The following is a 26,556-nucleotide window of genomic DNA, read 5'->3' as shown; positions in this document are numbered from 1 at the left end:
GCCAGAACTGCCCAGCCAAGTTGCTCCTGAATTCCTGAGTCACACAGAGAGATAATAAATGTTTATATTTGCTTCAAGTCCTAAATTTTGGGGTTATTTGTTATGCAGCCACTCATACAGTTTGTATGTATATCTTCCAAGGGAATTGCATTTTTGTTAAATTTATTTATTTTTATTATTTATTTATTTGAAATGCAGAGTGACAGAAAAGCAGAGACAGAAGGAGATCATTGATCTACTAGTTTGCTCCCCAAGTGGCTACAGCAGCCAGCACTGGGCCAAGCCAAAGCCAAGAGCCAGAAACTCTATTGGGGTCTCTAACATGAGCAGCAAGGACTTGAGCCATTATCTGCTGTTACCAAGCACATTAGCAGGGACCTGGCTAAGAAGTGGAGCATCAGGGATGACAACGGGTGGCAGATTAACCTGCCAGGCCACAACACCAGCCCCAGGAATGCATTTTCATAGTGGTCTCGTAGAAAAACTGCCCATGTAGCAGAAAAGGCCCTGGGGCTCAAAATGAGGAAATCTGGATCAGGTTCTGCTTCTGCTTCATAAAAGCTATGTAACTTTTGGGGAAAAAAAAAAAAAAACGCTGTGGGGCACTCATCGGAACGTCAGAGTTTTCATCTGAAATACTTCCTACAGAGAGGAGCAGATGTTGTAGGTGTCCTTCCAGCTCCCTTCCAGCTTTAATGTGGCTGTTGGAAAGCAGAAGCTATGGGAGCCAAGGGCAGCAGTTCCAGCCAGGCCAGCAGCTACTTTCTCCCCAGCTCACAGGTGGCGGCGGCGTGGGACAGCAGGAGGAGGAAGCACCAAGTTCTTCCAGGACTGAACCCAGGTCCCCTCTCCAGTGCCCAGCCATTGCCTACGTCCTGCAGTACAGCTTCAGCTGAATCAAGGAGACTGTGGACCCTTCCAACCTCAGCGGGTGGAAATCTCCAGGAAGAGGGTTAGTCAGGCCACTGGAGACTCGAGGCTCCACTCATAAGCAGCAGTGAGAAAGGGAACCTGTGACATTTCCAAATCAGTGATCCCTGCACACACACCAGGACAATTTTGCCCATCCCCTGGTTGACCATGTTAGGAGACATTTTGGGTGGTCACAGCCGGAAGGGTAGGTGTGACTGGCACCTAGGTAGCACCAAGGACGCTGCCAGACATCTTACAAGGCACAGGACAATTCCCCCTCATAGGTACCGAGGCAAGCGTCTCAATTGCACCAGGTTGAGACCCATTCAGGGGCAGGGATCCTTTTTTCTGCCAAGGGCCATAGGGTATTTATAACATCATTCATGGACCATACAAAATTAACAACTTAAACTTAGCCTCCTAGGGGCCGACCTTGTGGCACAGCAGGTTAATCCAACAACTGCAACACATTCTCGTCCCTGCTGCTCCACTTCTGATTTGGCTCCTTGCTACTGTGCCTGGGAAAGCACCAGAAGACAGGCCTGCTCTTTGGGCCCCTGACATCCACATGGGAGACCTGGATGGAATTCCAAACTCCTGGCTTCAGCTTGGCCCAGCCCTAACTATTGCTGCCACTTGGGAAGTGAACCATTGGATGGAAGATCTCATTCTCTGTTTCTCTCTCTCTCTGTCTCTCTGCAACTCTGACTTTCAAATAAATACATAAATCTTTTTTTAAAAATAGCCTGCCAAAGATACATTGAATTTCTTTTCTTTTTTAGATTTATTTGAGAGGCAGAGTTACAGACTGAGAGAGGGAGAGACAGAGAGAAGAGTCTTCCATCCCCTGGTTCACTCCCCAAATGCCCACAATCGCCGGAGCTGGGTCAATTGGAAGCCAGGAGCCAGGAGCTTCTTCCTGGTCTCCCCACGTGGGTGCAGGGGCGGAAGCACTTGGGCCATCTTCCACTGCTTCTGCAAGCCATGAGCAGGTAGCTGGATCAGAAGTGGAGCAGCCAGGACTCCAACCAGTGCCTATATAGGATGCCTGCCAGCAGGCAGAGGTTTGGCTTCTAAGCCAGAGCGCCGGCACCCATGTTGAATTTCAAGTCCCACCTGCGTTGCCTTGGCATGACCAGACCAAACGATTAAGGCCTGAGGGCTCGATGTACCCCACCCCTGGCTGGAGAGAACACCAAAGGCTCACAAAATCATGATTTTCCCCTAAAATGTCACTGGGCAAAGCAGACAATTTCCTGAGCGTGAGGAGATCTATAAATAGGGCAGGGTTAAGCCGCACTGCTGAGAACTACGTCCACTCACACCCCAAGCCATTCGCCTCGGGGTCTCCTTATGCCTGTGGCTGCACCTGCACCTGCACTATGCATTTGGCGGTCAGGGACTGAGACCCTCAAGGCAGCGACCAAAACGAAATCTAGATGGGAACCACCCGCACGCCAAGCTTGATTCTGTGGGGCCCAGAACAGCCACACTCCGGGGATACCTCCTTAAAAAATAATAATACGAACAAGGTTACGGAGTGGCCCTGCACGGGAGGGCTCCTGAAAGCTGAGTGCCCCCCAGCTTTAGGGTAAACCCACTCGGCGGAACCTGGGCTTTGAGGAGGCCCGTAAGGGACTGTTTCTGCAGCCAGGATCCTCCGTGGCAGCCAGATTGGAAACACTCCGGAGGCTTCTCCTGCCCGCGCAGCCGCCTGGTGTCCCGGCCGCCCAGGTCCCCGCAGCGCTCTGGCTGGCCTGCGCTGCCCTCCTGTGGGCGCCCGCGGCAGCGCCCGCCCGCATCTCGGACGCCAGGGCCACAGCGGCCCCTAGAGGGCTTCAGATGCAACGTTCACCGGACTCTGTACCCCGACACCCCGATCTGCCCACCGCGAACTCCGGGAGGAAAGGAAGTGCGTCCCTGCCCACGGGCTGCCCCCCACCGGCTGGAGGCTTCTCCCATGCGGCCATGCCAGCTCAATTGCAGTGTGTCTGACAGGGGCAGTCCCCTTTCTGACATTCCTAACTCCCGGCCGTGGAGCCTGTCCACCTCTCTCACGCTTTCCCTGGGTGGCAATCCCTACCCACCCACCACACCACTCATGGAACGTGTGCTCCTGACAGATGCAGCGGGTGCAGTCAGCGCCGTCCCCGCCCCTTGAAGTCCTCTCCTTGGCCTTGCCCTGCCCACCCTTCAGGTCTGGGTTCTGCCACCACACCCTGAACGCCTCTTGATTTATTGATAAACCATTGCATTCACTCTTCCAAGCTACCCAGGGAACTCATCCTGGGAGATCATCCTGGGAGCCGTGTGGGGCCAGGAGACTTTATCCAGCCAGACACCCTCATGTCCAGGAAGAGAAGGGGTTTCCTGCCAAGTGAACCCACAGGTAAGTTCCTCCCCCACCCCCCACCACCCTTTCCTAATTCTCCTTCACGTGGCTCTCCTTCACGCGCCACGCCTCACTCTGTCTCTCAAGGTATTATTCTGCAACTGGTTGTAGACAGGGCCACACACCCCTGGCTCAGATCGGGAAACACGAACCGGCATCGCAGGAAACTCCATCAGGGACGGTGGAGGAGAAGGAGGAAGTCCTGGGTGTGCCTGTGCCAGCATGTCTGTGCAGGTGTGCCCGTGTGATGGTGCCCTGTGTGCACGCGGGTACAGTGAGGATCCCAGCTGTTCTGCAACACGAAAGCGATTCTGGTGCCCTGGCTAAATGTGCAGTGGGAATCCCATGTACAGGGCAGATGCAGGAAGCAGTTTACAGGAGTGCCTGGATCCCAACAGTGTTCCCCTACAACTCAAACGCACTCAGAACCTCACAGTGTGATCTGATTTGGAAACAGGGCCTCTGCAGGTGAAGACAGGTAAGACAAGGTTGTCCAGCCCGGCTCACTAGGAGTCGGGAGACCAGTTGGCCCAACCGCAAGCCTCAGCTTCACCCCCACTCTAACAGGATTTGCTGTTTCCATTTCCTTACCTCTGCAAAGCTATAAGAAGATCTGTTTTTCCACACAATCTCCTTTCTCACCCTCTCCCTCCAGCCTGTCAGGTTTCCCCATCCGACAATAAACCTTTTCTTTAAAGAAAAAAAAAAAAAAAAGACAAGGTCCTACTAGATTTAGGTGCCTCCTAAACCCAATGGCTGGTATCTTCCCAAGACAAAAAAAAAAAAAAGGCCGGCGCCGCGGCTCACTAGGCTAATCCTCCGCCTAGCGGCGCCGGCACACCGGGTTCTAGTCCCGGTCGGGGCGCTGGATTCTGTCCCGGTTGCCCCTCTTCCAGGCCAGCTCTCTGCTGTGGCCAGGGAGTGCAGTGGAGGATGGCCCAAGTGCTTGGGCCCTGCACCCATGGGAGACCAGGAGAAGCACCTGGCTCCTGCCATCGGATCAGCGCGGTGTGCCGGCCACAGCGCGCCAGCCGCGGCGGCCATTGGAGGGTGAAACAATGGCAAAGGAAGACCTTTCTCTCTGTCTCTCTGTCTCACTGTCCACTCTGCCTGTCAAAAAAAAAAAAAAAAAAAAATGGCGGGTGTCTTCCAAAGATAAGAAAAGGCAGACAGACTCAGGGACCAGAGAGGCACAGGAGGCAGAGAGTGGCATGAAGCAGCTACAAGATGGGGAAGGAGGATTGCAGCGACCACCAGCTGCAAGGAGAGGAGCATGGAAAGAGGCTCCCTTGGAGCCTCCAGAAGGAACCAACGCAGCCAACACCTTGAGTCAGAACTCCTGGCCTCCTGAACCTTGAACAAATAAAGTCCTGTTGTTTTAAGCCATTGAGCTTTGGGATGACTTGTTACATGGCCATGGGTACTGACTGCAGGCCCTGGGGCCGTGCAGAAGTATACAGAGTTCTGAAAGACTTGGGTGGAGTGGAGCCAAGGGGAAGAAGTTCCAGCCCAGGCTAGGAAGGAAGGCAGGGACCAGATCATGAAGAAGACAGTAGCTCAACAAGGTGTGCTTTGTGCTTTGTTCTACAAGCCGCAGGGAAGAACTGGCTCTGAGCAGGGAAGGGCATGATCAGCTTCCACTCGGGAAGGACAGTTCTGACTCTGGTGGGAGGCAGCAGCACCTTGGCCAGGACAGAGAGAAACAGATGAAGATAGAGAAGTGGATTAGGAGAATGCATGTGCTATTTAATTGGGTATGGACACGTTAGGAGGTGGGGACTTTCTCTGTAACCTGAATGGCAAGTGACTCTACTCCCATAGAAAGTAGACAGGGTGCAGGATTACAAGTGTCTGTTGGACAGCAAATAGAGTTGGCCAGGGAGTGATCAGATTTGCAGGCCCATCACTGAGGAGTCAGCTTAGCTAAACAGCCAGTCAAGGAAGGAGTCCAGTATGCTCATAAACCCTCAGCCCTGGGAAGGAGCGGGGGGGCTCCTCCCTGTGGCCACAGATGTCACTGTCACCCAGGACTGTTTGGTGATAGGTTGTTTTAAGATTAACTTCTGGCCGGCGCCGCGGCTCACTAGGCTAATCCTCCGCCTTGCGGCACCAGCACACCAGGTTCTAGTCCGGGTTGGGGCGCCGGATTCTGTCCCGGTTGCCCCTCTTCCAGGCCAGCTCTCTGCTGTGGCCCGGGAGTGCAGTGGAGGATGGCCCAGGTGCTTGGGCCCTGCACCCCATGGGAGACCAGGAAAAGCACCTGGCTCCTGGCTCCTGCCATCGGATCAGCGCGGTGCGCCAGCCGCAGCACGCCGGCCGCGGCAGCCATTGGAGGGTGAACCAACGGCAAAGGAAGACCTTTCTCTCTGTCTCTCTCTCTCACTGTCCACTCTGCCTGTCAAAAAAAAAAAAGATTAACTAGATTAACTGCTACTGCCTGAGCATCTCCTATATGCCAAGGACAACTCTAGACTTTAACCCTTTGTATTAATGGAATAGTTTTGAATCTTGATCATCCCAATTTGATGCCCACCTTTCTGAAAACTTTTGCCATTTTGAAAGTTGGATGACATCCTCTGCGGAAAGTAAACTAAACCTAAGAGTCAAAAACCTTGGGTTCCACAGCTGGCTCCACCACATAAATGTTGTGGTCAAAATATGAGGTTTCTTTAAAAGTTCAAGAAAAAATAGGTATAATGGAAAAATAAATAACATTGCTGGGGGGTCTACAAGTGCTTCCATTGGCTGAGGTGGTGCATATTAAATGCAGCCCATGGGCTATTAGTTGAAGCTGAGAATTCTCAAATGCCAACCCCTTCCTAGCCAGACTTCACTGCTGTCTCCTGCTTGTGCCATGAATTCTTCTTCCCTGCAGAGATTTCAAACAATTTGGTCTCCTTCTCCTTCTCAGCCTAGATCACTGCTACGTTCATTACTGGAGACTTCTGCTGCTGGCATAACCATAATACAAGCACAAAGCAGGCATTTGCTATGTGTTCATTTAAAATGGATTCAGTCTTACTGTTTTTTTAAGATTTGTTTATTTGATAGGCAGAGTGATGGAACTTAAGGGCAGGAGAGAGAGACAGAGAGAGATTTTCCATCCCCTGGATCACTCCCCAAATGGCAGCAATACCTGGAGCTGATCCAAGCTGAAGCCAGGAGCCCTGAACTCCCTCCAGGTCTCCCACATGGATGGCAGGGGCCCAAGTACATGGACCATCTTCTGTAGCCTTCTGGGAGCTGGATGGGAATCAGAGCAGCCAGGACTCAACTGGCAGTCCAATATGGTATGCCAGTTGCTGTACCACAATGCCAACCCCTGAATTCAGTCTTAAAGATAATTTGATTATAATGGCATTTGACTTGTATAAATGTAGTTATTGACCCCAAAATTTAAATTTAGCTTCAAGAGATTAAAAACTTCTATATAACATCCATATTAAGTTAATTTTGTATACATGAAAATATTAGCTTTATCACATTGGACAGTTTTTTTTTTTTAACTTTAAGATCAGACATCTCACAAGAAGAATGAGCTGCTGAGGGGAGAGAGAAAAAGAAAGGCATACAGATGCTTGAAAAAATACAGGAAGACAGAAGACAGCCTGTGTCCAGAAAGGGGTGGCATAATTTAGAGGAGTTATAGTGAGTTTTGAGATGATTAGGAGTTGGGAAGGCTTCATTCCATAGTAATACCCCAAAAGAGCCACAAGATGGCGAAAGTACCCCAGAAGTCTTTCCCAATCCCTCCCTCCGCATTGGTTCTGGCTCTCATTGTTCACAGGAATGCAGTGCCATTGTGCACGAAGGTCCTGTGCTTCATATACCTGACTATTCGTTACATTGTTAAAGTAGTATTATGATCTCTACCTCAACTGCAAAAGCTGCTGAATCAAATGTTTGTTTTAATAAGAAGTATAAAATAAATTTAAAAATCCATGTGAATTGATATTTCACTTGGTACAAAACTAACTAATTAACTAGGAAGAGGAGCTGCCAGCCCTTTGAACTGGGCAGGAAAGGAAGCTGAGCTCCACCCCAGAGAAAACAAAAACTCAAATGCTATGTTGTTAAACATTCCATTGTGGAAAATTCAATAACAAAAAGATAGAGGGAATTGTACCAATAACCCCCGACTGCATTTTTTTTTTTTTTTTTTTTTTTTTTTTTTTTTTTTTTTACAGACAGAGCTAGACAGTGAGAGAGAGACAGAGAGAAAAGTCTTCCTTCTTTGGTTCACCCCCAAATGGCCGCTATGACTGGCGCTGCGCCAATCCGAAGCCAGGAGCCAGGTGCTTCCTCCTGGTCTCCCATGTGGGTACAGGAGCCCAAGCACCTGGGCCATCCTCCACTGCCCTCCCAGGCCACAGCAGAGAGCTGGACTGGAAGAGAAGCGACTGGGACTAGAACCGGCACCCATATGGGATGCTGGCACCATAGGCGGAGGATTAACCAAGTGAGCCACAGCACCGGCTCCCCCAATTGCATCTTAAGGATTGCCTGAGGGGCCAGAGCTGTGGCATAGTGAGTAAAGGAGCCGCCTGCAATGCTAGCATCCCATATGGGCACCAGTTTGAGACCCGGCTGCTCCTCTTCTGATCCACATCTCTGCTGTGGCCTGGGAAGGCAGTAGAAGACGGCCCAAGTGCTTGGACCCCTGAGCCTGAATGGGAGACCTGGAAGAAGCTCCTGGCTCCTGGCTTCAGATTGGCCATTGCAGTCATCCTGGGAGTGAACCAGCAGATGGAAGGCCTCTCTTTCTGCCTCTCCTTCTCTCTCTGTGTAACTCTGACTTTCAAGTAAACAAATAAATCTTAAAAAAAATAAAGGATTGCCTGAAACTCTAGAGCAAGAAGGAGGCCGCAAGGCAGATGCAGGTTCCCAGGTTGCTGAGGATTCCTGAGACCTAACCTGGCAGCGCCCTGGGCTGGCCCCTCCCCAGCCCTTAAAGTCTAAGCTTGAACACCTTTCTGTGTGATGCGGCATCTTAACGCAATATTCTTAAAGGAGAAGTGTAGGGAGCCTAGGACCCCAGCTCTTGTCTGCAAGGGAAATTAAGGAAGGGGAGTTGTGCAGCTGGCTGAACTTCAGGAAGACTCAGGGAGAAGCCGCCGGGGTAGGCATGGGCAGAGCCAGGCTAGGGGAGAGAAGCAAGGGTGGACTGGGGTGATACCACCCCCAACCTATCTCCTCAAAAACAGAGCAGTCAACTTCCTCAGCCACCGTCCCTGACCACAGCCTCAGAAGTGGTCCGATCCCAAGGGACTGAGGCATCTGCTTCAGCACCAGAAAGGATTTGAACCCTTCCGTAGTCCTATCATGCATGGTTTCTTCACCTGGGTGGGCTGCAAGGCATGTCTGAACTCTCAGAAAATTACAGACTTGGGTTTTTCCTAGAGAGAAGACCACAGCATCCATCTGATTGTCACAAGTCTCCAGGGCACTGCTAGTCCCCTCACACCAGTTAAGGAAAATGAGTCTAAAAATTCTTGTAACCAGGACCAGCGTAGTGAGTAAAGCCACAGCCCCTGCAATACCGGCATCCCCTAAGCGTGCTGGCCTGTGTCCTGGCTGCCTCACCTCCAATCCAGCTTCCTGCTAATGTGCCTGGGAAAGCAGTAAAGGATGGCCCAAGTCCTTGGGTCCCTACACCCATGTGGGAGACCCAGATGAAGTTCCTGGTTCCTGGCTTTGGCCTGACCCAGGCCTGGCCATTGTGGCCATTTAAGGAGTGAACCAACCAATGGAAGATTCTCTCTGGGGGCTTGCACTATGGTGTAGTAGGCTAAGCCTCCGCTTGCAGCACCGGTATCCCATATAGATGCCAGCCTTTGTCCGAGCTGCTCCACTTCTGATCCAGCTCCCTGCTGTGGCCTAGGAAGGAGTGGAGGATGGCCCAACTGCTTGGGCCCCTGCACCCAACCACATGGGAGACCCGGAGGAAGATCCTGGCTCCTGGCTTTGGATCAGCACAGCTCCGGCTGTTGTAGCCATCTGGAGAGTGAACCAATGGATGGAAGACCTCTCTCTCTCTCTCTTTCTCTCTCTCTGCCTCTGCCTCTCTATAACTCTGCCTTTCAAATATATAAATAAAAATCTTTTTAAAATTCATTAATAGATTTCATTTAATGAAAATATTCAAAAAATGTTATTCAAATAAATAATCACTATCAAAATATCACTACTGAGATATTCAACATCCTACCATTCATACCAAGGCTTTGAGATTCAGTATAAACTTCACACATATAGCAGGAACTCTAGAAGCACCTTCCTACTTTTTAAAAATTAATTTGGGGTGAGGGTTCCAGTGCTGTGGTGCAGCAGGTTAAAGCCATGGGCTGCAGCACTGGCGTCCCAACTGGGCACCAGTTTGAGTCCTGGCTGCTCCAATTCCGATCCGCTGCTTGCTAATGAGCCTGGGAAAGCAGCAGAGAATGACCCAAGTCCTTGAGCCCCTGGATGAAGCTCCTGGTTCCTGGCTCTGGATTGGCCCAGCTCCAGCCATTTGGGGGATGAACCAGCAGATATAAGATCTCTCTCTCTCTGTCTCTCTGTTTCTCCTTCTCTATATATAACTCTGCCTTTCAAGTAAATAAATAAATCTTTTAAAAATCATTTGGTTTTGGTTATTTTTAAGGACACATGTTTCTTGAATTTTTTAACTGAGGTAAAACTCACAGAACATAAAGTAAGCCATTTAAAATACACAACTTACTGGCATTTAGTATATTCATAATGTATAGCAATCATTTCTATCTAGTTTCAAAATGTTATCATCACCCCAAACAGAAACCCTTTTCCCAGTAAGCAATGAACCCCCATTTGTCCCTCCCCAGCCCCCGGCAAGCACCAATCTGCTTTTTGTCCCTGTGACTACCTATTCTGGATATTTCACGAGTGGACTCACACCTAAAGTGACCTTTTGTGTCTGGCTTCTTTCACTTAGCATTTTTTTCAAATAAACAACTTTTTTATTATTTAAAAAAAATCCTGAGTAGGTGTTTTGCCCAGTGGTTAAGATGTGTGTCTGGCCGGCGCCGATAATCCTCCGCCTTGTGGCGCCGGCACACCAGGTGCTAGTCCTGGTCAGGGCGCCGGATTCTGTCCCAGTTGCCTCTCTTCCAGGCCAGCTCTCTGCTGTGGCCAGGGAGTGCAGTGGAGGATGGCCCAAGTGATTGGGTCCTGCAGCCCATGGAAGACCAGGAGGAGCACCTGGCTCCCGGCTTCCGATCAGTGCGGTGCGCTGGCCGCAGCGCGCCAGCCGCAGCGGTCATTGGAGGGTGAACCAACGGCAAAGGAAGACCTTTCTCTCTGTCTCTCTCTCTGTCACTGTCCACTCTGCCTGTCAAAAAAAAAAAAAAAAATGTGTGTCTTAGAAGCTGGGCTTGTGGCATAGTGGATAAAGCTGCCACCTTTGATGGTGGAATCCCATATACACACTGGGTTCATGTCCCGGTTGCTCCACTTCTGATCCAGCTTCCTGCTAATGGCCTTGGAAAAGCAGTGGAGTATAGCCCAAGTGTTTGGGCCCCTGCTACCCACATGGGTGACCTGGAATAAGCTTCTGGCTCCTGGCTTCAGCCTGGCCCAGCCCTGCCTATTGCAGCTGTCTAGGGAGTGAACCAGCAGATGGAAGATTCTCTCTCTCTCTCTCTCTCTCTCTCTATATATATATATATAAACTCTTTCAAATAAATAAACGAATCTTTAAAAAATAATAAATGAATATAAGTAAGTAACCATTGTAATGATACTGTTACTGCCGATGCAGTCTTTCATTATTGATGGTCCCATTACTCTTTTTTGTTTTTGTTTTTGACAGGCAGAGTTGACAGTGAGAGAGAGAGACAGAGAGAAAGGTCTTCCTTTACTGTTGGTTCACCCTCCAATGGCTGCTGCGGCTAGCACGCTGCGGCCGGCGCACCGCGCTGATCCGATGGCAGGAGCCAGGTGCTTCTCCTGGTCTCCCATGAGGTGCAGAGCCCAAGCACTTGGGCCATCCTCCACTGCACTCCCGGGCCACAGCAGAGAGCTGGCCTGGAAGAGGGGCAACCGGGACAGAATCTGGTACCCCGACCGGGACTAGAACCTGGTGTGCTGGCGCTGCAGGCGGAGGATTAGCCTAGTGAGCTACGGCGCCAGCCCCCATTACTCTTTTAAATCTGATGAACTTTGAATTATTTAATAAAAACAAAGAAACTAGTACAAGAAACTAAGAAAAAGCAATAGGTAGATATCGATATTCCTGCTGAAGTCACTTAAGATATTGAAATGTCACAAGATTTTCCTTCCATTGAGTGGGTAAAACCTGGCACCACTGAACTATTTTTCATATTTGAGATTTTGTATCTGTTACCATAATCATAGAACATGTAATAAAATAAACTGCTTTTACATCTTTGTGCTGGACATATTTACATGTATTAATTTCACAGCCCTGAAAAGAAACCAACAATTGACTATGCTTCTTTTAAGCATGTTTAATAACAAAGTCATCAAAAAATGAATTTAGACCAATGTGCTTTGCTCTACAATCCATGAAATGCATTTTCTCTGCAGATGCTTACAAATCACTTTGGAAATAGACACAAACACACACATATTCATTCACAGAAAATGCCCCTTTTCAGCTTTAATATCAAACGTGGCTATCATAAAAAGAGCATAAAGTGCAAAGGCTCCATTTCAAAAGGCTTTGATCACCCCCAAAGCAATGGAGATTAAATGCTACCACAGCCAGTGGGCAACCACACTTATACAGCACACCCTATACAAAGTATAAAATAAGCTTTATACCTGAAACCACTATGCATATTTGCTCTGATTACCTACTGTGGTTATAACATAATCTTAAAACTGGTTCAACACATAGGGAAAGATACAGTTCCAGCAATTAGAGTAGGAGCCATTTTTGTTAAGTAGGAGAATGATGTCTACAAAATCCACTGAGAATCCCTGTCTGGCCCAAGACATTTCTTTGACCAGCTGGAAAAACAGCACCCAGGAAAAGTCCTGGCTATGAAAGTTTCAAGTTCATTTGAGAATGAAAGGAGCTGGGGCTCTGGTGGGCCAAGCTTCAGTCCCACCTGTTCCCCAGGTGGTTCCATGGCAGACCTGAGGGATGAAGCTCAACTCCCAGCCCTGGAGCCTCGGCACGGCCCTGGTGACTGGAGGAAGCATGAACCGGCGGGAGAAGTCCTTAGACACCTAAGAAATGCTATGAATGGTGTACGTGGCAGGTTTTACAAAGCCTGTGCTGGTGACCACCAAGCTTTGTCCCCCAGTAGAACATCTTGATCCATAATTTATGTTGTAGGCACTCCTCATTGAATAGGCACCAAGTTGCTCCAAAATGTAGCCCATTTACCAGATGAATGTAAATATCTCATCTCCTCATTCTTCAAAAATGTGTTCACTGGGGTGCATGCTAAACAAACATATAATCACAAAGGGGAAGAAATATTTCTTTTTCTAATAATCAACAATTAATTAAACACCGGGAAACAATAATCAATAAATGGGCCAGTGTTGTGGCACAGAGGGTTAAGCCACGGCCTGCAACACTGGCATCCCATGAACGCTAGTTTGAGTCTCAGTTGCACCACTTCCAATCCAGCTCTCTGTTAATGTGCTCGGACTCTGACCCTGCCACCTATGTGGGCGAAATGAATGGAGTTCCAGCCTCCTGGCTGTGGCCTGACCCAGCCCTAACCATTGCACTCATTTGAAATGTGAACCAGCTGCTGGAAGATCTGTCTCTCCCTCTCTCTAACTGTGCTTTTCAAGTAAAAGAATAAATAAATAAAATCTTTAAAAAAAAAAAAAAAAGAATTGCTGATTGAAATGGTCACTTGGTACCATTAATGGTTTCTTATATCCTAAATCCAGGTCCTGCTGGGTATCAATCTTGGGCAAACTCTAACGGCAACAAAATCTGACAGCCAGGCTAATCACCCATTGCCACAACCAAACTCTTAAATGTCGAATCTGCTGAGGGGAAGGGACATTTGTAATTGCACATCAATTAATGATAGTTTTTAAAAAACATCTAACGCATCAAAATCTGTGGAGTCACATATTTAATGGCTACCTGCCATGACTCATCAATCCAAGTGCAGCAGTCTATCAAAAAGTAGAATCCGGTTTATTACGTCTTAGGGTTCACTCAAGGTCAGGCTTGCTTATAAAGGAAGATTCAGCAGTGACTCGAAGAATCCAGTGACAAATATTCAAGTGATCGCTGCTCTAGTGTATTCTAAACCTGCTCTTCATGAAAAAATACAACACTGGCATTTATATTCCACTGAAGCCACAGGATAAACTGTCAGTTCAGAAGATGTCTATTTACAACTACATTAGGGGAAAAAAAGACAAAAATGAAAGAACAACTGCCGAAATATTGACAGTGATGAACTTGGGCAATAGAAATGTGGGTGATTTCTCGTTCATTCTTCAACTTCTCAGTAGTTTCCCAATTTTCTTTCTTAACAGTGTGGAGAGCTTTGATATAAATATGAATGATGCCATACACCCAACCACTCTCTTGATTTATGCTCGCAAAGTATGGTGAATTTTGTCAAAAGTAGCTATGTTTTGTCCTTCTGAAATACATCCCATTCCACATTTTCGTCTCAGCCCTCTTGAAAACCAGTCTCTAGAAGTGCATTTTGCTTTTCACATCAACAGCATCCTCCTGACAACTTACCTTAGTCAACGGCCTTGTCAGACAGGGATGGAAGCAGCCCACCGAGGGACTCCCTGCCTTACTCCTATACCCATTCTTAGCATCTCTTCTCCATTTCTGGGGGCTGGAAGTGGAAGTGTCATCCAGGTCCCCAGGGATTAAGTCCTTTCACTGATGAGAAAGGGTCCCTCCTTAATGAGTAAGACAATACTCTTATTACCGAGCAACCCTCAAGACAAATTAAACCTGGCATTAAAAAATCACTGCCTACATTCTGCTTTTCCTTCTCCATGCTCCCACACTAAGACAGTTGGACCTAACATATACCAAGCCCTCTACTATAGAACATTTTGGTACAGCAGAAGAGATGAGAATAGAATTCATGCCTAGGAAGGGCCACCTGAAATGAGGATGTTCTTGTATTTCCCCCTTAAAACATTCTAGACTTCCAACTCAGAGAATTTAACAGCAGTTCTGTTCCATAAACTACCTAGATCCTAGAGAGGTACACTGAAGTTCCACAAACAATTAATTCAAGGGCCATCTTTACACTGCATCTCAAACTACAATAAAGCGCCATGTACACTCAATACCAAACTTTCCTACCTTGGAAATGACCAACTTTTTCATTTGTATTTCCACAGTTTGCAAATAAACTCTATAAATCTAGGCTTACAATAACTTTGAGTTAATAAAAACAACTATGTTACACCTTGGGGTTTCAAAAATATTTGTTATGACAAATAAGGCTCTGTTGGTCAGGTAATATGAAAACCACTGGAGAAGAATAAAGTTATTCATTTTTGAACTCTAAATCCCCTTGCTTGCTGGTCTTTTGACCTTGGAATATGTGCAAATTCTAAACAGAATGAGTTCCTTCCTGGATGTGTGGAAAACTGCTACTTCTCAACCCTCAGGAACTGAGGACAGCAAGGCACCCACCTCCTGTCCATACAGGGCACATCAGCCCTGCCCTCCCCCGGAGGTGCTGAGCTGTGAGTATCCCTGAGGTCCAGAATGCCCGCCCCGTGCCTGATTAGGCGGGAAAAACTCTGAAGGCAACAGAAGTGCCCTGGTTCACCAGCGACCCCTGCCGGCCAACCAGTGTGGAGCGACTGCCAACGTCTAAGAGAGGTGTTAATCGCTCTGAGAAACCACAGGAAGCACCTTGTCCTGTAAGGGGGCGGAGCGCGAGAAATAGGAGAGATACTAGAGGCGGGATCCTGGAAGGTAATTCCCAGAACACAGCACGCTGGAGGCTTCCAATGAGGAAAACTTTCCAAAAACGTCAGGTTTGCCCCAGAGTCTGAACCAGAACCTCCACCATGATGGGGAAGAGCCCTCTGACCCCCTCAAAGAGGTCAGGAGGTTGGTGCGTGTTCTCATCACGGCTATTCGTCTCTTGTATCTGAGGCTACAGAGCTGACAGCGGGTAGAGGCAGAAAGGATGTCAACATTTGAAAATTGTGCTCACCTTCGAGAATGGCTTAAAGTGGAGGGTAGTTTTTGGCATAGAGTGTTTTACTCATTAGCTTCACCCTCCTCTGAATTCTCCATCTCTCCACAGAGGTAGTGATACAAAGATTCACAGATGCAAGTAGAACTCGGGTTAGTTAAGAGTTGCAAGTGAAAAACTAGCTTTCCTGAGCCACAGCCCTACATGTATGTCATTTGTCTGGCTTTGTTTAAGGACAGTCTCCCCAAATGAAAATTTCTGGAGTCTTCCAGAGTCAGGAGGTCTTGTCTGTCGAAGGCTCTGCCTGTCAACCGTACAGTCCACTCCAAGAGTGCCTGAGAATGGTGGTGTCTGAGGCCGGCCCGTCTTCATGAGAGAAAGACAGTGTGCAGTGCTAGGTCCCCCAGGGGCTGCAGTCCAGCAAGCCACTGCTCTGGAAAGACACACTCATGTCCCTAAACCCCTTACTTTCCACCTTGGAGAAAGAGAAAGACACTTCTTCCGGGGGCACAGAAGAATCCTGGTAGTCCACAAACATACTAGCTAGAGCCCATGGGAACAGAATTTTAAAAAGACAGATCCCACACCAACTATTCAAACCCCCTTGGCTGTTGTTGCTAGCAAATGAAGTCCAGTGCATGAGGAAAAACAAGCAGAGCAGCCAGCCGCCACCTGACATCACGTGATCTTCACGGGTGATTTCTTGTTGGCACACAGGAGGGACACGTAGGGCACACCAATGAAGGCCCACTTCTCACTGGGCCAGAACTTGATGACAGGGCCCTGCTCAGGGATCTCGGAGGCTGCATCAAAGTAGGCAAAGCACACACAGCCCAGGTAGGCAGCGAGGCAGATGAGGATGTGCCTGCAATGGAGATCAAAGGTGAGAAGACTCTATCGCCCTCCGTTTCCCATGCTCCTCCCTCCAGGCTATCCCACCTGTCTGGGCTGTAATTACAGTCCAGGGGCATCTTATAATTAGGAGAGGATGAAAGTGACCATTCATCACTGAGACACCAGGAGGATGATAAATCTTCAGCAATTTAGGACCCATCTTAGTGCATAAAGGTGCCAATGCCTCTGGGGCTCCACCAGAAAGACGGAGGCCAGGGATTAAAAACAGAGGTGCCAGGGGTAGCCCAATAGTTAAGATGCTCCTTGGGACACCCACATCCCACAATGAGGTGCCTATTATGTCCTGGCTCTGCTTTCAATTCCAGCTTCCTGTTAATGCACACCCTGGAAATCTGCAGGTGATGGGTCAAGTAGTTGAGTCACTGCTACTCATATGGAGACCTGGATTGAGTTCCAGGCTCCTGGCTTTAGCCCGGCCCAACCTCAGCTATTGCAGGTGTTTGGGGAGTAAATCAGTAGATGAAAGATCAACTGATCTATCTATCTGTCTGTCTATAAGCTATCTATCTGTGTGTGTGTGTGTGTGTGTGTGTGTGTAGGTCTCCGTCACTCTCTCCCTCTCGCTCTTGCTCTTTCTGCATTCCAAATAAAAAAAGAAAGAAAAAAGAGGTGTCATGCTGAAAATAACTGAACACATCTGATTCTCCCTTTAACAACTGGTTATAGATATTTTATGTCCTTTTCCAGGAATAAAACTATATTGATTAAACTACTTTTATAGTTCGGCAGGTAAACTCTTTTTTTCTTTTTAGCTTACCCTTACTGTGCCTGTGAAAATTTTTCATATTAATCTCTGTCAAGCAATGGATCATCTGAAGGCGTGAAATCCTTCTACACACTCTACACTTTAATTCCAAATACATTAAATAGTTTTAAAATATTTTAAAAACATAAAAAGAAAATAGCTTTATAAATTTTGGTGGCAACAGGAGGTCCTTTCTTAGAATGACACAAAGTGCAGAAACTCTAAAAAAAGGGGGCGGGGGGACAACGTGAACATTTAAAACAAATATGGCGCAAAAATATCATCAACCTACTAAAAGGCACATGGAAAACCAGGGGGGGGATATTTGTACCATGTGAAAAAGAATTAAAATTCCTACCCACAAAGAACAATGAAAAAACCAATCATTTCGTATCCCTTCTGGAACGTGCTTTACCACAGTATGGGTGAGGGCGGCAAGCACAAGGCTTCCTTCACGTTAATAATCATGGGTGCTGGGCATTGCCCATGTGGGGGCCCTACTGTTCTCTGCACTTTTGAAAATGCTGCAAATTTGCATAATAAATGGCATGCACTTGTGCAGACAATAGTGACTGTTAACTATGTGCCAGGCATGTATTTAAATGCTTTAAAATAGAAACACTCAACAGAGAAGACAAAAAGAAAAATGAAAGGCACATTTCAAAAGAGAAAATGAACATAGCAAACTTACATTTGAAAAGATGCCCAATAACAACAGTAATTGTTTTTTAAACACAAAAACAAAAACTAAATATAATCTGTTCCACCAATTAGGTTAACAGAGATTTAAAGGAGTTCATATACTCTTTTACAGATGTTAGTAAAAAGTGGTAATTGGCACAATCTCTCTAGATTCGGTTATTTGTACATTCCAATTTAACCTATGGAAATATTCAGGTATTAGAATCACTGTAGATTTTAATCATATATTGTTTGCAAAAGGAAAAAAATTAGAAATATCTACATATCAATTAACAGAGATTAGTTAAATGAATTACAAAGCATCTACATGGAGTGTTAATTAAACACAAGATAATGTATTTGTATAATGAAGATAATTTGTATAATGAAGATAATATATTTGTGTTGATGAGGAATGATCTAGTATTTAGCTTTTTTAAAAAAAGGACAGTGTACACATGTATCATGTGTAAAAAGATGCTATTTTTGTTTTTAAAAAGTTGGAAGAAAAGCAGATGCTTAGTATTAGTGGTTAAGACACCTCTGAGGATACACACATCCTTTTAAAAAAATTTTTTTATTTTATTTATTTGAAAGAGTTACAGAGAGAGGTAGAGACAGAGAGAGAAGTCTTCCATCCACTGGTTCACTCCCCAGATGGCCACTAAGGCCGGAGCTGTGCTGATCTGAAGCCAGAAGCTTCTTTCGGGTCTCCCATGTGGGTGCAGGGACCCAAGGATTTGGGCCATCTTCTACTGCTTTACCAGGCCATAGCAGAGAGCTAGATCGGAAGAAGAGCAGCTGGGACTAGAACCGGTACCCATATGGGATGCTGGCGCTTCAGGCCAGGGCTTTAACCCGCTGCGCCACAGCGCCGGCCCCAAGGATACACACATCCAATACCAGAGTACCTGGGTTTGAGTCTTGGCCCTGTTCCTGATTCTAAGCTCCCTGCTAATGTGCACCCTGTAAGGCAGCAGATGATGGCTCAAGTATTTGGGTCCCTGCCACTTGCATGGGAGATGGATTGGATTCCTAGCTCCCAGCTTCCACCTGGTCCAGTGCTGGCTGTTGCAAGCATTTGGGAGTACATCAGCAGATGGAAGATATTTCTGTCTCTCTTTCACACTCTCTCCCACTATCACCACCTCTCAAATAAAATGAAAATAAACAACGTTTAAGTATAAAGATGGAAATATATATGTATATAGGTAAAATCTGGAAGGATGCATTTCAGATTGCTAGCAATATTTCTTTGGGGAATGGAATTATAAAAGCCACATTTTCTTATGCTTTTAAAAATGTCATTTTATAAGTTGGAAGAAATGATAATTTAACTTTGGAAAAACAAAGCAAGAAGTAAATTCAGAAAAAAATTGTTTGAACAGTTATTACCTCGTCTAAATTTTGAATTTTACTTAAATCATTAATTTTTTTTAATTCTTTTAAATTTTTTTTTATTTGACAGGTAGAGTTATAGACATTGAGAGAGAGAGAGAGAGAGAAAGGTCTTCCTTCTGTTGGTTCACTCCCCAAATGGCCGCCACGGCCAGAGCTGCGCCGATCCAAAGCAGGAGCCAGGTGATTCTTCCTGGTTTCCCATGCAGGTGCAGGGCCCAAGCACTTGGGCCATCCTCCACTGCCTTCCCGGGCCACAGCAGAGAGCTGGACTGGAAGAGGAGCAGCCGGGACTAGAACCCCGGCACCCATATGGGATGCTGGCACCACAGGCGGAGGATTAACCAAGTGAGCCATGGTGCCGGCCCCTTTAATCATTAATGTAACAAGAGGCTATGGGGTGATAAATATTTACAACATCTTGAATGAGGCCTATTTACATAGGTGTACATTTACCAAACCTCAAAGTACACACTTAAAATCTGTGCATTTCACTATCTGTAAATTGTAACTCAACAAATACATAAAATGAACTGCTGAACCTAAGAAATGTCAAGCAGTGGTCCCACTACTGAAAACCCCAGGTTGTGCCATTTTATGCTTTATATTTTGCACACAGTTCTGCAAGTCCCTGAGCCTTAAACTGAAAGCTTGCTGGGTCTCATGGTAAACAGACAGACGCTCATACGTGAAGGGAAATGAAGTCAGTTCTTTCAAGTGTGCGTCTTTAGGCCACCTCCAGATGGAAGCAAGCTGCTTGTGAGTCTGCACCTAATGCCCTTCAATTCTTTACCCTCCCTGCACACTCACAGCTGTCTCCAAGAGCCGGGAACAGCAGACTGCTCGGGCTCCTAGTCATGTGTCACAATCAGAAGTGGTAGACAGCAAAGAAGGAACGACTTCTCTGGGTTTGGCGCTCATGCGATTAGCAGGAAGACAGCCATGAAAGCCACCTGATCTCTCCTGGGCTTTCTTAGTGTAGGATTCTGGATTCTGCATGCGGGTTTGTCACCTGTCTTTGTTTTTTTAACTTAACAGTGAAGCCTGAGCATTCCAAACTACAGATGCTTCAATTTGCAAAGACTGAACTCCAAGGTCGTTTTTATGTAAGTGGGTGGGTGACACTTTAGTTGTAGTCTTCTGTCTCCACCTATAAACAGAGAAGTTGAGACTGTCCTGGAGGGCAGGTGAGGCCTGCAGTTTTCCTGGGGTCACTCGAGTCCCAAAGTTATGGCTCCTACCTGCAGTGTCCACATCACATTTTGTCCCGCACTTCCCCACTCCTCCACCCACGCTCCCAGCCAGAGCTCAGGTTACAGATTCCCTTTTCAAGCTCTTCTTTGCTTTAATAATGGAGCCAGAAGTAGGAGGCTGAAGACCTGCAGCATAACAATTAGGTCTTTTTGTTCTGGCCTGGAGCCAAGACTGCTTTTTCACAATACTTTCCGTGCTGGAACACCTGCCTCTCTGTCAGGGGAGACAGGTGCACCTGGCTGTGCGCTGGCCCCAGAGCACACCTGTGCACCTTGCATGGCTCAGGGGTTCTGACAGCAAGTGCAGACGCGGGCCTCTCACCGACTCCCCACACCCGCACTTACCACACACAGTGCAGGTAAGGGAAGTGAAAGGAGGACAACAGCTCACAGAAGGCTCGGTCACTGATCCAGCAGAAGAGGGCGAGGGTCCACCAGAGGCCGGAGAAGAGGCCCAGCTTAAACACACGCACGTTGTCACACCTGCCCGGGCCGGGGGGAGAGCACACCAGTCACTCCCAGTTTCCACCTCCCTCTCATCTCCCCACTCCCTTGGAATTGACTCTCCTGCTCAACACACAGTCACCCCACAGTCTCACTTAGACTTCTGTGTAAGTAAATAGCCGTGACTACGCATAGATCTCAAACTTTTTTGCACCAAAATGAACTTGTCTTTTAATTCCTAGTTCTATGAACTTTTTGAAAAGTATGTGCACAGATGGCTCACAAAGCCATACCTCCCACCCAGCCCTCCCCCCTAAACCCAGACCCATACACCCATCTACCTTCCTGACACATGCACCCCATGTCCAACAGGGGATATAAATATAACTTGCCGCAATGAACTCCTAATCTTTCCCCCACCTAAAATCTACTTTTCCCCTGGTCTTTTTTTTTTTTTTTTTCAAAGTTCATTGGCTCCACCCTCAAACTATCTCTAAAATAACTGCCCCCTTTGTTAGTAAAATGGTACAATGTGGCACCTGTATGCCTCACTCGCCATCTTAGGCCCTGGCCCGCAGGCTTTGGTCCTAAGCCCCACAACCCAACCACCGGTGTCAGCTCCACCCCCACTCACTACTCCTACTTCCCTGCCCACTGCACCTCACCCCTCACAAAGATTTAACAAGACCTGTTCCCAAACACGTGCTCTCTCTCTTATGCTCCCCTCCTCTCTCTTTCCCCAGCCCGTCCAGCTTCCCCCACCCAACAATAAACCATTCCTCTAACTCCGGTGTCTGGTGTGTTTTGTGGTGGCCTTATACCCTTCCCTCTTAACCACCACCTGGGCCCACTTTCATGCAGAGCCCACTAACAACACTGCCCCTGCATTCACTTCCCAGCACTCTGCCCCAAAGCCTCCCATGTCTTCCCTTTAACCAGAGGAAAAGTCAAGGCATTCACTCTCCCACTGCAAGCCCCACAGGTGGGCTTCCCTTGTCCCCTTCGCCTCCTCTCCTCCCACTTTACCCTTCACTGCCTGTGCTCAAGCTCCCGTGGACCAGGCGGATCCTCATATACCCCAGGTAGGGCCTCAGCACGTAATGTTCCCTCTGCCTCAAGTGCTCTTCCCCAATATCCACGTGACTCTCCGAGTTTTTGCTCAGTGTCACTCAGTGATCCCTTTCCTGACCATTGTTCATAACTATGGCAACACCTGTCTCCACCTCCGGAACAGCATTCCCTACCCTGCTTTCCCTCCTTTAATTTTCTCTGTGGCAATCATAGCCCTTTGACATCATCCCAGTTTCACTTATCTATTTGTCTTTCCTGACCCTTTACAGACAAGTAAGGTGTTCACTGCTGTATCCAGCATCTGAAGCAGTACCAGAAATGGGGAAGGCTCAATATTTGTAGAAGGAAGGAATGAGTTCTCTCTTTTTTTAAAGATTTATGTATCTATTTGAAAGTCAAGAGTTACACAGAGAGAGAAGGAGAAGCAGAGAGAGAGAGAGGTCTTCCATTTGCTGGATCACTCCCTAATTGGCTGCAATGGCCAGAGCTGCGCCGATCTGAACCCAGGAGCTAGGAGCTTCTTCCAGGTCTCCCACGTGAGTGCAGGCTTCCACTGCTTTCCCAGGCCATAGTAGGGAGCTGGATCAGAAGTGGAGCAGCCAGGACTCGAACTGGCGCTCATGTGGGATGCCAGCACGGCAGGCAGCAGCTTTACCCACTACACTACAGCCCCAAAGGAATGAGTTCTTATTCATGCTGGGACAAAGTGTTTTTCTCTAAAACAAATCTTACCAGCTCAAAGGAAAATTCAATTGCTGTTTTCCCTTGTCATGGAATAGCTGCTCATATAGGGGTTGGTTTTCCTGGCTGGGGAGGAAGAGCCAGAGGCGGTAGGCGGTTGAGGTTCTTCTAAACCCTTCCCCCACTCCAGAGTGAGTCGGGACCCAGGGTTCAACACAACATCTGCAACTGGGAACAAGCTTAACTCATTTGTTGAATAAGGAGGTGGGGGGCCAAAAGCCTGACTTGCTAGGACCTTTCCCAGTTGTCAGATCAAAATATCAGTAAATATATCAATAAAGATGGGATAGGACAGCAAATTTGGAAAGACTTGCTCAAAAAAAGCAAAGCAAACTATCCATTTGGAGGAGTGCTAAATGCAGCCCTTGAAAAGTTTTTTAAAAAATTTAATGGGTGCCGGTTCTAGTCCTGGCTGCTCCACTTCCAATCCAGCTCTCTGCTATGACCTGGTAAAGCAGTAGAAGATGGCCCAAATCCTTGGGTCCCTGCACCCACATGGGAGACCCAGAAGAAGCTCCTGCCTCCTGGCTTCAGGTCAGTGCAGCTCCGACATTGCGGCCATCTGGGGAGTGAACCAGCGGATGGAAGATCTCTCTTTTTCTCTCTCTCTCTGTCTCTGCCTCTCTGTAACTCTGCCTTTCAAATAAATAAATAACTGTTTTAAAAACAATTTAATAGGGGCTGGTGCCACGTTCTGAACCAGCTCTCTGCTAATGCACCTGGGAAAGCATCAGAGGTGGCCATAGTCCTTGGTCCCCTGCACCCACATGGGAGACCCAGAAGAAGCTCCTGGTTCCTGGCTTCAGATCGGTGCAGCTCTGGCCATTGCAGCCATCTGGGGAGTGAACCAGCAGATGGAAGACTTTCTCTCTCTCTCCCTCTCTCTCTCTCTCTCTGCCTCTGCCTTCTATAGCTCTGCCTTTCAAATAAATAAATAAATCTCAAAAAAATTTTCATAGAGCCCTATGACACAGAGAGACTCTGCTCATACATAGTGACTAAAACAAAGAGATGAACAATTTCCAATTCCCTTTCTCTTCATCACGCTCTACCTTCGGATCACTGCCCTGCCACAGAGAGCTCATGGCCCCCTCACTCTGGGCCCAGCATCTCCTCCTCTTCAGGCCTCAGCTTCAGCCCTTCCTCAAACAGGCTGTCTTAGACACCCCCACCACCCTCCCATGCTGGTCTCCCTTTATTGCCATCTCTTGTGGCACTGTGTCCCTTTCCTTCATAACACTTATCACAAGTTGAATTTATTATGTATCATGTATTTATTTGTGCATTTTTTTTCTTTTATATCTAGTATTAAACTAGCCTAGAAGACTAAGAGAGTAGGAACTAAATTTTGGTTTATTCACCAACGTACACCCAGTGTCTAGCAACAGTGGCTGGTTCAGAAAAAGTGTTAAATAAATGCTTGCTGAACAAATGCGTGGAATTGTGAAGAACAAGCACAGGTTTTATTGGACTCAACTGATTGGGCAGAACATTTTTTGTTTGTGTGTGTGTGTGTGTGTGTGTGTGTGTGAGTAAAAAGGAAAGATACCACACTGGCCACTAAATTCTCAGGGTTCATACTTTGGCACTGCCAAAGAAGGCAAAACAGACCTCTTGCTTTGCCACTCTAAAAAAAGAAAATGAAAGCTGACAAGAACAAATATCAGCAAATATGTAGACACTAGGCCAGGTATAAAAGGATCCAGCAACATCCAGTGCAAGTAAATCTATAAAGATTGGCTTAAGGGCGTTATCAGAACAGGGAGTGAGACACTGGGGATGCAGTGAGTGCTGGGTCACCAACAGAGAGGCAGGCTGTAGGGCAGTGAGTCACTGTGAGAGCCAGGGCAAGGCAGGGAGGACGTCTACAAAGCAGGAGGGAAATCAAGGCAGAGCAAGTATCCACAGGCAGCCTTTGCTGCTCCTTCCTCCTTTGTTTCTGTTTTATGTTGTTTTGTTGTTTTTTTGTTTTTTTGTAAGATTTATTTATTTTACTTGAAATGCAGTTTACAGAGAGGGAGAAAGAAGTCTTCCGGGGCCAGAGCCGTGGCTCACTTGGTTAATCCTCCTCCTGTGGTGCCAGCATCCCATATGGGCGCTGGGTTCTAGTCCCAGTTGTTCCTCTTCCAGTCCAGCTCTCTGCTGTGGCCTGGGATAGCAGTGGAGGATGGCCCAAGTGCTTGGGCCCTGCACCCGCATGGGAGACCAGGAAGAAGCTCCTGGCTTCTGGCTTCAGATCGGCGCAGCTCCAGCCGTTGCATCCATTTGGGAGTGAACCAACGGAAGGAAGACCTTTCTCTTTGTCTCTCCCTCTCACTGTCTGAAACCTTATCTCTCAAATAAATAAATAAAATCTTTAAAAAAAATAGAAATCTTCCATCTACTGATTTACTCCTCAAACGGCCACAATGGCTGCCACTGAGGTATGCTGAAGCCAGGGGCCTGGAACTCCATCTAGCTCCCTTGTGCGTTGTCAGGGACCCAAGTACTTGGACTACCTTCTACTGCTTTCCCAAGCTCATTAGCAGAGAGCTGAAACTGAAGTGGAGCAGCTGACACTCAAACTAGCACCCATGTGGGATGCTAGTGTCACAGGTGGCAGCTTAACCAGCTTGCCACATCGGTCCCATCTTCCTCTGTTCTTAGGCAGCAGGTCCTGCTAAGAGCCTCTGACCAAGCACATTGTCCAAACCTGAGCTGCACTAGGATTTAGTCTCATTGCTCAGGGATTTATCAAAATATCAATATGAGGGTGAGCAAAAAAGTAGAACAAGTCATATATACAGCACGACCCTATTTTCAGATAGAAAAATCTGAGCAGAAGGGTTGTCCACCATTTCTTCTCTTCTTGACCCTGTATTATATTCTAAAAACTTTTCTGAACAACAAAATCACTCTTATAGTCAAGGGGGAAAAGTATATTTTCAAACATTTTATATGCAGCTGAGTCACTCAGCAAGGTGACTTTACCCTCACAAACTTCAGCAAATGTCAGGTCATGACCCCAAATCAGAACCAATTTTGTTTTCTCACGGTCGAAGAGAAGGTTCAGAAAGCACAATGAAAGTACAAAAAGGCTTGCAACAAGCGTTAGAGATGAAGGCTGAAGAGAAACAGAAAGCTAAGAAGCAGTCCTTCCTCTATTTCCTCTGACCAAAGGGAGAGGCACTGAGAAACATTTAGCTTAGACTTTAGCTAAACAGAGAAGACCCTGGAAGGAAATGCCAGGAGCGATAAGAGCATCCTCTTGTCTGGAAATTTTATCAAAGCAGGGAAACAACAACCTTTTCTTTCCCTTGTAACTGGGATACAGCAGTGAACAAAGAAAACTTGTCCCTACCAATACGAAGTCTACGTCAAGCAGAGGGGACAGAACTTGAACCAAACAACACAAGGAATTTTCTAATTATGGTAACAGGGAGTGCCATTCAGAAGTTTAGGGGATTAGGAGAGCATGTAAACAGTTGATTCAAACCTGAAGAAGGAGCAGAAGTTAGCCAGGCTGGAGTCGGAAAGGGACTGGGCTATCGTCGGAAGCGGATGGGTCCACATGAAGACATGAAAGCTTTGGACAGCTGAAGACGGGATATGGAGGGAGCTTCAGCTTGGAGAGGCAGGCAGGCAGGGGCATGTTGAAGTCTTTGAATTTGATTTTTATCTTAACCTCAATGTCAGCTAATGGAAAAAATGACTGTGATCAGGTGGGATGTTCAGGGAAGGAAGAGGGAGCCAAAGTTCTGCTTTAGCAGTGGGGTAAATGGTGCTCCCAGCCAAGCAGATCAGGAATCTGGTTTTGGACAAGTGGAATTATAGAAACCTCTGATCCATGGAATTGGAGTGGCCAGGTAGGCAGATAGC

General features: G+C 47.2%; 1 protein-coding gene across 7 annotated transcripts in view; it reads right to left on the bottom strand.

Moving 5' to 3' along the window:
• Positions 1 to 11,775: 11,775 nt before the first annotated feature.
• ACER2 (alkaline ceramidase 2) overlaps positions 11,776 to 26,556 on the bottom strand; it is a 49,868-nt gene continuing 35,087 nt past the window's right edge. For all 7 annotated transcript variants that reach the window (XM_008254272.4, XM_070052853.1, XM_070052817.1 and 4 more), the window contains 2 exons: positions 20,788 to 20,925; positions 11,776 to 16,315 (listed from right to left, as the gene is read on the bottom strand). In XM_008254272.4, the coding sequence (XP_008252494.1) occupies positions 16,129 to 16,315; positions 20,788 to 20,925 (325 nt within the window). In that variant the 3' untranslated portion in view covers positions 11,776 to 16,128. The remainder of the gene's footprint in view (positions 16,316 to 20,787; positions 20,926 to 26,556) is intronic.

Source organism: Oryctolagus cuniculus, chromosome 1, assembly GCF_964237555.1.
Source record: "Oryctolagus cuniculus chromosome 1, mOryCun1.1, whole genome shotgun sequence".
Taxonomy (NCBI): Eukaryota; Metazoa; Chordata; class Mammalia; order Lagomorpha; family Leporidae; genus Oryctolagus; species Oryctolagus cuniculus.
The sequence above is the reverse complement of the archived record's forward strand: the minus strand, read 5'-3'. Positions and strand labels throughout refer to the sequence as shown.